The sequence below is a fragment of the Lissotriton vulgaris genome, chromosome 2_1, assembly GCF_964263255.1.
Source record: "Lissotriton vulgaris chromosome 2_1, aLisVul1.2, whole genome shotgun sequence".
NCBI classification, from domain to species: Eukaryota; Metazoa; Chordata; class Amphibia; order Caudata; family Salamandridae; genus Lissotriton; species Lissotriton vulgaris.
The window spans coordinates 869911545-869926531 of record NC_141687.1 but is presented as its reverse complement, the minus strand read 5'-3'; the positions used below and the strand labels follow the sequence as shown (position 1 = coordinate 869926531).

Below are 14987 nucleotides of genomic sequence, written 5' to 3'. Positions count from 1 at the left end.
TTTCAGATATTTGAAGACAAAAGGGGCACAACAGGGATAGCTAGTGTGGACTATGAGGATTAATTCTGAAGTCGGAGTGAAGGACTGTTTAAGTTGCTTAGTGGAAGCCTCCTGATTGAGGAAGGTGCAGAGCATGATTTGGGCGGTTACAACTTACGAAAGAAAATACGCAGCTCTCATTTCCTGTGATGTTTGTCTACATTGTCTTTGACTTGGATGTATGCAGTTGTGGGATGATTTCTGTTACTCACTTCTGAAGGTGGAGATAAATTTGGGATAACAGTTTTATTGGAGTTAAAAAAAGTCAGTACATCCAGGGTGATTTGTGGGTATAAAGATTATCTTCATTGCTAAATGTTCACCATCTGTGTAACAGCCTCAGCATTTCCGTGTGAGGAGCAAAGAAAGTTAGGAAACAGACCACGTCAAGAGATTAATATTACTGTAATCCCTTCTTTTCCTCCCTTTGTTTTCACGATTTTCTTTTTAATATTTTCCTTGCTCCTCCTCCATTTCTTCAGTCTTCTGCTTTTTTCTCTTCCTTCCTTAATTTCATGTATTTCCTCTAACTCATTCCCTCTTTAGTCTCTTGCATGTGCTTTGCTTTGTTCTCTTCCTTCTCTTCCCTCTTTTCTAATCTTCCTTTCTATCATTCCTTTTTTACTATTGACATTTCCCTCAGTTATATGCCGTTTCGATTTTTCATTTATATGTTCCCCTTCGCATTCCTCATTTACACTTTTGCTTTTTGTTACTTCGTTTTCTCCTTTGCTCTTTCCATGCTTTATTTTCTCTTCCTTTAATTATTACTCACTTTCATCACAGATACTCTCTTCCTTCCCCATTTCATTTCCTATAGTATCTTAACTTACCTCTTCCCAACTCCCTTTTCTCCCTTTTGATTTGCTTTGCCTCTTTCCCTTTTTATCCTTCTTTTTCTATTTTCCTTTGTTTTCAGCCTTTGATTTTCTCTCTACATCTCTCTTTTTTCTTTCTGCTTGCCCTTTTTTATTTTCTTCTTTCTTCCTTCCTATTTCCTTACCCTCTTTTCTGTTTCCGTTTCTGTTTTTACATTCTTTTTCTTTCTTCCTCTATCCCCTGTCCCACATTACGGTTCCTTTTTCTGCTTTCCGCTTTTCCCTATACTCTATTTCTTTCTTCTTTTCCCTCTCTTACCCCCTTCTTTCCATTTTCTCCATTTTCTTTTTTTGCTCCTTTCTTTGGTTTGCATTCTCTTCTTTCTTTCCCTTGCGCTTATCCTATTTTCCTCTCTTACTTTTCCGTTATCCCAATTTTTTCACCTTATCTCTCTCGTTTCCTCACTTTTGGGCTCTTATTCCGTCCTTTGTGTTTCATCTTGTCTTTTCTGTCTATCCACTTCCCATTCCTTCTAATTTCCCTCTTTTCATTTTTCATCCATTAATTTTCCATTCATACATAAGGTTTCCCACTTTATTTCATCTTTCTTTCTTTCCATTTTTCAGTCTGCTTTTCCATCTTTTGATTCATTCCTTTCCACTTTTCGTTTCCTTTTTAAGTCTCTTTTGTTCTCCTTTTCCTCCCCTCTTTTCTTTTGTCTTTTTTCCTTTTTACCTCAAATCTTTTCCCATTTTCATTTCCATGTCTTCTGTTTCCCTTTTCTCTCTTTCCCTACGTACACCATCCTCCTACCTTTACCTCATTTTGGTATCCTCTTTTCATCCCCACTCTCCTCTTTCTCTGTTCATGTCTCGATTTCCCACCTCTTTCCCTCCCTATAATTGTCTCCTTCCTTCCTTTTTACTTTTCACTTTCCCTTCCTCTTTTTCTTTACTTCCCATTTCCCTTTCTTTTTCCCTATCCGTTTTTAGTTTCCTTCCTATTACCTTTGTGCACTTCCTCTTACACTTTGCCTTCCTCTTTTCCATTACCCCCATTCAATGTTCTGTTTTCCCTCTCTTCCTCCTTCTTCCTCTTTTCCTAGCCACTTTCCTTCTTTTCCTAGTCCACTCTTCCTTTCCTGTCTTTTCCGTCTGTTGCTTGACCTCATATGTCTCAACACTTACCCTTGTTACCTCTCATTTTCTTTCCATTTCTATTTTCTGTACACTCACATTTTCTCTTCCTCTAACATATTGCCATTCTTGTTCCAGCTGCTGGAATTCCCCCCAGTAAACTGGTCGAAGCCCATGGCACTTTTGCCACAGCAACATGCACTGTCTGTCTCCGCTCATTTCCTGGCCAGGATTTTCGGGTGAGTGAGAGCATATGCCCTGACTCTGACTTTGATCTGGGGTTTAAAAGGCATGGACTTCTGAACTGCCTCTCTCTATTTTGCATTGAATGAACAAGGTACGAGAATGATATTGAGCACGTCAATGACACACACTACATGTTGAATTGTCTCTTGGTTTAAAAAAATATAGGTTATTATTACCCAATGTAATAATTATTTATCTTCCAGGGGATACTCATTAATAGTCATAAGCACTGAATAATCTCCGCCCATGAGCGGGAACCCGGAACACATAACCAAATACATATATATGTGTAAATATACAAACAAATTATACACATATACATGTATAAACTTATAATATGCAGCCCAACCATAACCTATAGGCTAATAAGGCCATAATTACATACTTTCTGGAGAATGAAAATAAACTATAGAAAACAATTCAAGAAAAAGGCATGAGCCTAAAATGCATTCCATAGACAGAAAAACCATTTATTTTCATCAAAGAACCTGTAATAAAAGGCAATGAACTCAAGTAGGCTGCATAAAGAAATAATATCCCTGTACAGAAAATCAGACTGACACCTCGCCATTAAGGCCTCAGGGAATCTGAACACTTTGCCTTTAAGGCCTCCAGGGGGACCCTGCTCCCATCATGCCCCACAGGTGACAGTTAGGTCAGTTCTTTTGTACGGTACAGGAAACCTTGCAGGTATCTGCATATACAATTGCAATAATAACGTATTAAACCATAATTGCATTGTTTTCTATAGTTTATTTTCATTCTGCAGAACGTATGTGATTATGGCCTTAATAGCCTATAGGTTATGGTTGGGCTGCATATTATTAGTTTATTCATGTATATATGTATAATTTGTTTAGTACTATGTACTCTATTTATATATTTACACATATATATGTATTTGGTTATGTGTTCCGGGTTTCCGCTCATGGGCGGAAATTATTCAGTGCTTATGACTTTAATGAGTACACCCCTGGAAGAGAACTAGGATTACAGGTAATTAACTAATCCTTTATGTACCTCGGAAAAGCGAGCGATTGAGTTAGACACATTGAGATTCACATCTCTGATCTGCAGTTACCCACGTGTCTCTGCTAGAGGCGCGTTGTATTTCTGAGCTGCCTTACCAGCAAATTAACCCTTGATTATGCTTGTGGACAAAGGTTTCAAGGCAAAACGGTTGGTACTTTAGCTGTCCCTTACCATAATCTAAGCCTTAACCCTAGCGCTAAATGTTTACACTAACCCTAAATACAATTCAGTGACTAAGTTTTGTGATTGAATATTTCCTAGGCTCATTTGTGTCCGGGGCTTGCTTCTCAGTTTCTAAACTAATACAAAACCACCATCACTGTACAAAGGGCCAGAAAACCAGGGTCGGATTGGGATCACAATTCGCCCCGGGCACAACTTAAAAAAGTGGCCCACATTCCCGGATTTCACCCATTTATAAAACAGCATTAGGCTAATCGCATTGGGCACATTTTTGGAGAAATATTTTTTTAATTACATATTTTAAAGCACATAGAGCCAGAAAGATTAATAAAAGCTAGAGGCCAGATGTAGGTAAGTATATTTTACCGATTCATAAATACCGAATTTTACCGAATCGGTATTTATGAATCGGTAAAATAGAAGGGGGGAGATTTAGGTGGAAAAAGTAGGGTCATAGCAGCATTAGTGGTTTTGGCATCATACTTTTTAAAAAATGGTTTAAGATAAGCAATTCTAAAAGACAGGTACAAATTGCATTAAAGTTAAAAGTGCAAGGTGCTCTGCTTTGTGTTCCCGTCACAAGGGCATGGGGAAACGGGGCGCTGTTTTATCGTAGGGTACACAACTAAATGATGCACAAGGCCTAACCGCATTCTGGTTAAAACATAGCAGTGGGAAGGTCTCGTGACAAGTGAAAGGTATGTTTGAAGCCCTCCGTATCTATATGCAGATGATAAAGTTGATACGTGGTTTGCTTCCTTACTATTTTCAGCCTGCTTTCATTCTTATGGGACAGGAAGGTACTCTTTAACTCCTGTTTGGACAAACCAGATACTTCATTTTGATTTTCCAAGATAGTTCGATCGAATATGACCCCAAAGGAATTGGCTAAATAATTAAGCCAGGGGATCTTTAGGTAATTATCCATTCACAGGCAATCATTAATAATAGACTTGGTAAAAATGGTCTCCTCTTTTAATCATATTGCTCTCCATAACTGAAGTGGTCTCAGGGATATTAAATCCATCAGATAATTAAGACCATCTTCACAACGAATAAGTTCAGAGGAGGCTGAGACCAGAAAGACATAAAAGCTTTTAAAAAAAAGATTTCTCTTCCATTTGTAAATCACAGCAAGATTGGTATCCCCAAAGCCCAGCCCAAATAGAGTGCAACCGATGTGCATCTTGCTTTATAAATATTAACCATGTCTTTAACACGGTCTATCCCCCAAGTTAGAAGCAAATTTAAAAACACCATATAAGCTTTTCCTCAATTTGGCCCAGACATGAGAATTCGTGGTTCCATTTTCCATCCGAAGAAAAGGAAATACCTAAATAACAAAAATTATCCACGTTTTGTACTTTGTTGGCTTCAATAAAAAAAGGTTTCAAACTCTTGTATTTCGGGCTGCATACCATTGTAAAAGATTTAGCCTTATTTATCATCAGCTTCCTCTTACTAATAAAAGCCGCAAACCCATCGATTAACTTCTGGAGGCCTAGCGGCGTTCTAGATAAAAGCACAGCGCGTCTGCTTAAAGCAGGACTGAGACTTCCTTGCCTTCCACTAGTGGGGAATCCGCCTGTATCAATTTAAGTGCTGCGTCGGCTTCATTAATAAATAAGGTAAAAAGCAGCGGGGCTAGAACGCAGCCTTGTCGGAATTCACGTTTTACGTTAACATTGGGGGTACATTCACCCTTCTGGCCGTACCGTACTTTGGTCAATACATTTTCGTACAGCCTAGCTAAAAAGTAAACAATGTGTTTCGGGGCGCCAAGTTTAAGTAAAACTGGCCATAAAACAACATGATCCACTAAATCAAAAGCGCTGCTCAAATCTAGAAAACATAAAAAGAGCCAACCCTGTTTAGCTTGTGTATATTTTCCAACTAAGAGCTCCAGGTTAATACTCTTTTCTAACGTACCTAACCCCTTTCTAAAACCATATTGTGCCTGGGTCAAAATACCATTTTCCAAAACCCACTCCTCCAATCTTAACAATAAAACCCTACTCATAATTTTAACTGAGGAGTTGAGTAGGGAAATGGGCCGATAGTTTTTGGCTTCGGATTTGTCGCCCTTTTTGTAAATGGGAATAATGACAGATTCCCCCCAAGAGTACGGGCAACCCTCGATTACTGCAGCATTAAAAACCCTTGTTAGTATAGGCCCCCACAGTTCTGGTACGGATTTATATACATCAATAGGAACACCATCCGCACCTGGTGCTTTCCCCCTTTACTATTTCCTATGCCTATCAGGACCTCATCTAGAGTGATATCAAGCGTAATAATGGGCCATTTATGTTGATTTATTGGATATTTTATAAATAAATGGCTTGGGTTAAAAATACTAGTAAACTGAGCCACCTATTCCTCACAGCTCACATGAATTAAAAGTTCTGGGACGGATTCATTTTTAAGAAGTTTAGAGTTCACCGTATACCAGAACAATTTATTGTTAGAAGTTTCTGCCGCTAATGCAAGGTTATCCCAGGTCTCCTGTAGAGCTCCATCTACCTGCATTTTAGATTGGAATTATATTCTGCTCTTAGGTCATAGACTAATGCATTATCCCTTGGTTTATTCGAGAGTGCTTTTTTCAACCGATTCAAAGAGACACTACATGAATGGTCGAACCAACCCCTTGCCTGTGTTTGTTTCCTAGATGGCGACACAGTAAACATTTTGGAAATAGATTCATTAATTGTAAGGAAGTTGGTCAGGATCTTAATTGGTTCGGTCTCGACCAATAAGCTATCTTCAATTTCGTTACCATAGGCCTGTAAAATATTTTTTGTTATTTCACAAGAGTTGGCACCCTTCCATTTAATTGTAGTACCGTTTGAGCGGCACGGAGCAGTATTATTAATAACGATACATAATTCAACAGTCTTGTTCCCCCATATATGCACTCTCATAATAATTGAATTGTGGTCACTCATTGACAGGTCAACAATCCACAGGGTAGAACATAGTTTCACAATGTTGGCAGAAACAATAACATGATCAATAATACTATGTGCTGACCTTCCTATAAAGGTTGGGATCTCCTGCCCACTCGCATCCTTTGCACACTGCAAAATGTCTAAATCAAATTCTGCCAGAACGGTATTTAGAGTATCACCGTAGAAAGTATGTGGGAAATGTATATAGTCATTACCTTCATCGTTTTGAAACCCACAGACTTTTGTCATAGACAGAGGGCAGGTATAAACATTAAAATCACCAAGCCAAACAATATTCAAATTAATAGTATATACAATAGCCATTTTATCTAGTTCCTGTTTCAATTTTTAACTACACTATGACGGGTGGGATCAAATACATTATTATAAAAATGAATCAGTAAGACATCCTGGCCATCCCTATGATGTAACCAAAGTAACTGCGAATGGTGTCCTATATTAATAGTTATTTTAACTCTCAAGGGCAAATTATTTTTTAGTAGTATTAGCAGTCCTCCGTTTGCTCTACCAGAAGGGGATGGGGTTGCAGGCAGATTATGTGAGGTAAACCCATCAAAGTGAACCTTAACGGTACTTCAAGTTTCCTGCAGGCACACTATATCATGTGAATTAATAAACTCCTTCCATGCTAACATTTCGTTCTTTCTTGCAATTCCAGCTATATTCCAAGTGACAATAGTATATCCCTCAACAAAGGGGGTTTCTTGATGATATACAGGTAAATCAATTCCTGTGCTAGTAGGAGCATTGGCAGCAACTTCACTAAAATCCTCACTACAATCTTCTAACAATACAGGGAGGGTTGTGTTCACTGCAGTTCTATGCCCAATACTCCCATCTATTTTAGCCCCCTTTTTTGTGACTTCACTCTCTCCTTGATGGACAGTTTCATCATTGACACTTGGTAAATGTTTAGGCATGGTAAAAACATCAGAGTTCTTATTAGACCCACTCCTTAACGATAACCCTGGGTCCAGCAGCCTAATATCTCCCCCTGGGATAGACAAGCTGTATCCAGTCAATCGTTAGTATCTAGTGTGCTTAAAATATGGAATCTGTTGGATATAGGTAAAGCAGGGTATAACTGTGGATTGACTACTGTATTAAATCTACAATTTTTTTGATCCCTGCCCCCATTTGATAGGTGACTTAAGTGTCTATAAAAGTAACCAAGGGGATAGAGTGAGGCAATACAATCTGTATGCGGGCTAGTTGCTGCTCTTTAGAGGGAGATTTGTGCCCAGGTGGGATTCTTAAAGTTGATAATTATACAGTCCCCTTGTAGAGTACCTGGTTGGCATGACCCACTGGAAAAATCACAATTTTGATGCAGCCAGTGCACCACTTTATTTTTTAAGGTACCATAGCTTTATTTTTGTCCCGTCTCTAGTGGTGGTACATTAACCAGTACTGCCATTTATGGACTACATTCAGGCGGTAAGTTAATCGGTATGTCTACTGACCCTACTTGCACTTCCCCCTCCTTAAATTTATTGGGGGCATGTACTACATTTTTATTTACACCTATATCCCCTCCATTAGGGCGTAGATATCTATTCTGTGGCCCTATCTGTCTATCACCTGTTACAGTCGAATTATTAGCAACCATAGGTGTTGGATTAGTGGTTCCTTGACCAATGCCACTCTTAGTAGGGCTGTGTGGGTGACCTATATTACTAGCAGTTGTATTTACTGTGACTACAGTATTTGTTGGACTTAGATTTTGCCCACCTTGTGTATCATTTACCTTCGTCCTTATGGATCCGCTAACATCTTTTAAGATATTGCTAAGTTTAATAACCTCTCCATTTAGTTTATTTATTTTATCAACCAATGGTTTGATGGTTGATTCCATTTTTTGTGTTATAATGGTTACAATGTAATTAACTTGCTCATTGGACATCGGTTATGAAATAGGGTTTTTCCCAGGTACCTTACATATGAGACTCGAAGGGGGCCCTTTTTTAGTTTTCCCAATATTCCCTGGTTTAGTATAGTCTTTCCTACAGTTTCTTTTTTCTTTTTGGGGTAGGAGACCCACTAGGTAGTGGCGAACGGGGAACCTCAATTTGCAAAGATAGATCTTGAATGTGGGTAGGGGTCTCCATACTCACAAATGGGATAGGTTCTTGAACATTATTCATGGTGGCCTCTACCTCCGGGGCATGTATGTTCTCTAAGCCAGTGCCCACTCCTAGAGATAAGTGGCGCTCCGCCCTATTGATTTCAACGTTAATGGTGCTAACCGCCTTAACTAAATAGGCATCAATAGTTGAACCAGGGGGATCCACATTTTTAGGAGTTTTCAATCCTACCACTTAATGTCTATTAAGTCACCCAAGCACCACATCCCAATATATAAAGTGCCAGGGGGCCTGGAGGGGCTAATGCTGTGGATAAATAACGTTAGATATAGCCACTAAAAGCTAGAATATGTGACTATTGTAGTGTAGTTCCTATATTCCCAATAGGCTATGACTGCACCACCTCTCGATGATACACCACTATTTATTAGTTTGTAAGTTACACTCTTTCTTACATTTACTGGGATGATTACTGCATCCGGGTTGTTTTGCTGAAGACTTGTGTCTTCTTCTAATAGTTGAGTTACTATTCTAGCTCTCTCCCTTTCGTCGTCACTCTCCGTCATTTTGCTGACAGAAAGTTTGCAGAGCAAGTTTCAAGGAAACAAAGATTAGGTGCACAATATTTTGGAACACTGTATCCTTCAACGTTGAATAAACCAAAAAACTAATACATAGGATTCTCGTCCTACTTAGTTCTGGCGGATACTAACCTTTTACCCACTCCAGACGTTTATTGGAGTTTTTACGGAAAAAGGGGTCTGTGTGAAAAGCACGACTGAGTTACTCTAGTATCTAGCGTTAAATTATCGCCTTACCAAACGTTGGGCGCTATGTAGTGTAGTTCCTATATTCCCAATAGGCTATGCGCATTGGAATAACATAAACGATAGTTTAGACGTAGGACTTAGGTCCACTAGGTCTCTATTGAATATGTTAGACTTAATTGTGTGTGTGCCAGCTAGCTCAGAGGTCACTAGAAACTTTCTCGAATACACAAGAAGGGATTAGCTTCTGACAACCATATAACATGACAACTTTGTTCCCCCTGAAATAAGGAATATATCTCCAGAGTCGCGGAAACAATAGATGGCTATTTCACTCAGTCGATCGTGAATGCTTCGTTTCACCAGAAGTGCAGAGAAATAGAGAGGCAGGCGTTTTCAATAAAAAGGTTATTTATTGAGCAGTCTGCTTTCTCATGCAAGAGAAGTGAATTGCTACAATCATAATACTTGCTATGAAGTAAAGTGCGTACAGTAAAAGGAATATTATGAAATAATACTGTAAAAGCATTTATATGGTTTCTAAGCCATATGATACTTAAAATAGATAAAATACATACAATGATAAATAATGACTAAAAGTACTCAACTGGTGCATCTAAAATACGCCTACCCCGGTGTATCTAACCTAAGCCTAGTACAAGGGAAGAAGTAAGTGAGGTGTAGCTTGAGTTAAATTGTTTCTGCCAAGAATCTATCCAAGAATTCTCAAAGGGTCTAATCAGCTCCGTACCTTGGTTATAGAATGAAGGAGGTCTTGTATCTCTCTCTCAGGACTCGATCTCCCAGTAACCCGCAAGGGTAGCAGGGAAACACTGGAGCTGGATTTCTCGGCAGGAGAAAAGACAGCGTCTTTCTCAGTGCGTCAGCAGGGAGGGTCGGCTTCCTTCGGCACTCGCATACAGCAGGGCGTCGGGCAAGTAGTTAGTCGATCTGCTCCAAAACCACTGTGTGTTTTGCTGGGGCAGATGTGAGCATATTTATACCTGGAAGTTGCCGAGTTTGACGTAAGGGTGGACATAATAACGACACTAAGATCTCGAAGTTCTTTACACACTCCAGGAGTTCTGGGACAAATCAATACTGAAGCAGGGGGATTTCCCGGGCTGCTGAAGGCTGGTTGTCTTTAAGAACTCGTTGTACTCTGGGAGCTTAGTGGAAGTAGCCATGCTGTATTTGGACTGCATTGGCTGTGTCTAAATATGGTTATGATTCAAATGCCTATATAAGGATATGATAAGTTATATCTATATAAGGGCATGAATCAGGAAATTTACACTAGAGCTCCAGATACGTTACAACACTATATCGTAAGTGAAACAACACACATATATATACTAGCACAAAAAACCTTGATAGCTGGAGTACTACCACAAGACATAGAGTTCAAATGATACAAGATTATAAAATGGATAAAATGTCCAAAATGGAGAACGCTTAAAATCTAGTAATGATTCAGAAAAGGGGGTGGTGATGAACAGAGTGTCTGAATTAAGCAGACCACTCTTACCCAGTCCAAAGATCAGGGCTTGATCCATCACTGTTATTTAGCTCACTGCACCATCCCAGCTCAGAACCTGGCTATATGCAAATCAGTCTGTCCCTGGCCCAGTGCATCATGGGAACAGGGCAGACTAAACTACCAAGCCAATTCTTCACCAGAAAGGAGGCAAGCTTCCGGGGACCGGTTTCTGGCATTTCAGCCGTCGTCGGCCCAGCTTGCTTGAATCCTGATGATGCAGTGAGCAAGGGACTCATGTCTGAGTATACCCTGCCACACCTATAGTGGCCAAAAACGATTCAGAAAAGGGGGTGGTGATGAACAGAGTGTCTGAATTAAGCAGACCACTCTTACCCAGTCCAAAGATCAGGGCTTGATCCATCACCGTTATTTAGCTCAATGCACCATCCCAGCTCAGAACCTGGCTATATGCAAATCAGTCTGTCCCTGGCCCAGTGCATCATGGGAACAGGGCAGACTAAACTACCAAGCCAATTCTTCACCAGAAAGGAGGCAAGCTTCCGGGGACCGGATTCTGGCATTTCAGCCGTCGTCGGCCCAGCTTGCTTGAATCCTGATGATGCAGTGAGCAAGGGACTCATGTCTGAGTATACCCTGCCACACCTATAGTGGCCAAAAACGATTCAGAAAAGGGGGTGGTGATGAACAGAGTGTCTGAATTAAGCAGACCACTCTTATCCAGTCCAAAGATCAGGGCTTGATCCATCACCGTTATTTAGCTCACTGCACCATCCCAGCTCAGAACCTGGCTATATGCAAATCAGTCTGTCCCTGGCCCAGTGCATCATGGGAACAGGGCAGACTAAACTACCAAGCCAATTCTTCACCAGAAAGGAGGCAAGCTTCCGGGGACCGGTTTCTGGTATTTCAGCCGTCGTCGGCCCAGCTTGCTTGAATCCTGATGATGCAGTGAGCAAGGGACTCATGTCTGAGTATACCCTGCCACACCTATAGTGCCAAAAACGATTCAGAAAAGGGGGTGGTGATGAACAGAGTGTCTGAATTAAGCAGACCACTCTTACCCAGTCCAAAGATCAGGGCTTTATCCATCACCGTTATTTAGCTCACTGCACCATCCCAGCTCAGAACCTGGCTATATGCAAATCAGTTTGTCCCTGGCCCAGTGCATCATGGGAACAGGGCAGACTAAACTACCAAGCCAATTCTTCACCAGAAAGGAGACAAGCTTCCGGGGACCGGTTTCTGGCATTTCAGCCGTCGTCGGCCCAGCTTGCTTGAATCCTGATGATGCAGTGAGCAAGGGACTCATGTCTGAGTATACCCTGCCACACCTATAGTGGCCAAAAACGATTCAGAAAAGGGGGTGGTGATGAACAGAGTGTCTGAATTAAGCAGACCACTCTTACCCAGTCCAAAGATCAGGGCTTGATCCATCACCGTTATTTAGCTCGCTGCACCATCCCAGCTCAGAACCTGGCTATATGCAAATCAGTCTGTCCCTGGCCCAGTGCATCATGGGAACAGGGCAGACTAAACTACCAAGCCAATTCTTCACCAGAAAGGAGGCAAGCTTCCGGGGACCGGTTTCTGGCATTTCAGCCGTCGTCGGCCCAGCTTGCTTGAATCCTGATGATGCAGTGAGCAAGGGACTCATGTCTGAGTATACCCTGCCACACCTATAGTGGCCAAAAACGATTCAGAAAAGGGGGTGGTGATGAACAGAGTGTCTGAATTAAGCAGACCACTCTTACCCAGTCCAAAGATCAGGGCTTGATCCATCACCGTTATTTAGCTCACTGCACCATCCCAGCTCAGAACCTGACTATATGCAAATCAGTCTGTCCCTGGCCCAGTGCATCATGGGAACAGGGCAGACTAAACTACCAAGCCAATTCTTCACCAGAAAGGAGGCAAGCTTCCGGGGACCGGTTTCTGGCATTTCAGCCGTCGTCGGCCCAGCTTGCTTGAATCCTGATGATGCAGTGAGCAAGGGACTCATGTCTGAGTATACCCTGCCACACCTATAGTGGCCAAAAACGATTCAGAAAAGGGGGTGGTGATGAACAGAGTGTCTGAATTAAGCAGACCACTCTTACCCAGTCCAAATATCAGGGCTTGATCCATCACCGTTATTTAGCTCACTGCACCATCCCAGCTCAGAACCTGGCTATATGTAAATCAGTCTGTCCCTAGCCCAGTGCATCATGGGAACAGGGCAGACTAAACTACCAAGCCAATTCTTCACCAGAAAAGAGGAAAGCTTCCGGGGACCGGTTTCTGGCATTTCAGCCGTCGCCGGCCCAGCTTGCTTGAATCCTGATGATGCAGTGAGCAAGGGACTCATGTCTGAGTATACCCTGCCACACCTATAGTGGCCAAAAACGATTCAGAAAAGGGGGTGGTGATGAACAGAGTGTCTGAATTAAGCAGACCACTCTTACCCAGTCCAAAGATCAGGGCTTGATCCATCATCGTTATTTAGCTCACTGCACCATCCCAGCTCAGAACCTGGCTATATGCAAATCAGTCTGTCCCTGGCCCAGTGCATCATGGGAACAGGGCAGACTAAACTACCAAGCCAATTCTTCACCAGAAAGGAGGCAAGCTTCCGGGGACCGGTTTCTGGCATTTCAGCCGTCGTCGGCCCAGCTTGCTTGAATCCTGATGATGCAGTGAGCAAGGGACTCATGTCTGAGTATACCCTGCCACACCTATAGTGGCCAAAAACGATTCAGAAAAGGGGGTGGTGATGAACAGAGTGTCTGAATAAAGCAGACCACTCTTACCCAGTCCAAAGATCAGGGCTTGATCCTTCACTGTTATTTAGCTCACTGCACCATCCCAGCTCAGAACCTGGCTATATGCAAATCAGTCTGTCCCTGGCCCAGTGCATCATGGGAACAGGGCAGACTAAACTACCAAGCCAATTCTTCACCAGAAAGGAGGCAAGCTTCCGGGGACCGGTTTCTGGCATTTCAGCCGTCGTCGGCCCAGCTTGCTTGAATCCTGATGATGCAGTGAGCAAGGGACTCATGTCTGAGTATACCCTGCCACACCTATAGTGGCCAAAAACGATTCAGAAAAGGGGGTGGTGATGAACAGAGTGTCTGAATTAAGCAGACCACTCTTACCCAGTCCAAAGATCAGGGCTTGATCCATCACCGTTATTTAGCTCACTGCACCATCCCAGCTCAGAACCTGGCTATATGCAAATCAGTCTGTCCCTGGCCCGGTGCATCATGGGAACAGGGCAGACTAAACTACCAAGCCAATTCTTCACCAGAAAGGAGGCAAGCTTCCGGGGACCGGTTTCTGGCATTTCAGCCGTCGTCGGCCCAGCTTGCTTGAATCCTGATGATGCAGTGAGCAAGGGACTCATGTCTGAGTATACCCTGCCACACCTATAGTGGCCAAAAACGATTCAGAAAAGGGGGCGGTGATGGTCCCTTGCTCATTGCACCATCAGGATTCAAGCAAGCCGGGACGAAGACGGCTGTAATGCCAGAAACCGGTCCCCGGAAGCTTGTTTCCTTCCCAGTATAAGAATTGGCTTGGTAGTTTGGTCTGCCCTGTTCCCATGATGCACTGGGCCAGGGACAGACTAATTTGCATGTAGCCAGGTTCTGAGCTGGGATGGTGCAGTGAGCTAAAAAACGGTGATGGATCAAGCCCTGATCTGTTGACTGGGTATGAGTGTTCTGTTTAATTCAGATACTCTGTCCATCACCACCCCCTTTTCTGAATCATTTTGTCCACCATAAGCGTGGAAGGGTATACTCAGATGTGAGTCCCTTGCTCATTGCACCATCAGGATTCAAGCGAGCTGGGCCGAAGACGGCTGTAATGCCAGAAACCGGTCCCCGGAAGCTTGTTTCCTTCCCAGTATAAGAATTGGCTTGGTAGTTTGGTCTGCCCTGTTCCCATGATGCACTGGGCCAGGGACAGACTAATTTGCATGTAGCCATGTTCTGAGCTGGGATGGTGCAGTGAGCTAAAAAACGGTGATGGATCAAGCCCTGATCTGTTGACTGGGTATGAGTGTTCTGTTTAATTCAGATACTCTATCCATCACCACCCCCTTTTCTGAATCATTTTGTCCACCATAAGCGTGGAAGGGTATACTCAGATGTGAGTCCCTTGCTCATTGCACCATCAGGATTCAAGCAAGCCGGGACGAAGACGGCTGTAATGCCAGAAACCGGTCCCCG

The 14987-nt window shown here is 42.3% G+C and overlaps 1 protein-coding gene across 2 annotated transcripts in view; it reads left to right on the top strand.

The window, feature by feature from the left end:
* The window catches only part of SIRT3 (sirtuin 3), a 191453-nt gene that overhangs the window by 101580 nt on the left and 74886 nt on the right, over positions 1–14987 (top strand). For both annotated transcript variants that reach the window (XM_086956382.1, XM_086956383.1), the window contains exon 5: positions 2133–2233. In XM_086956382.1, the coding sequence (XP_086812508.1) occupies positions 2133–2233 (101 nt within the window). The remainder of the gene's footprint in view (positions 1–2132; positions 2234–14987) is intronic.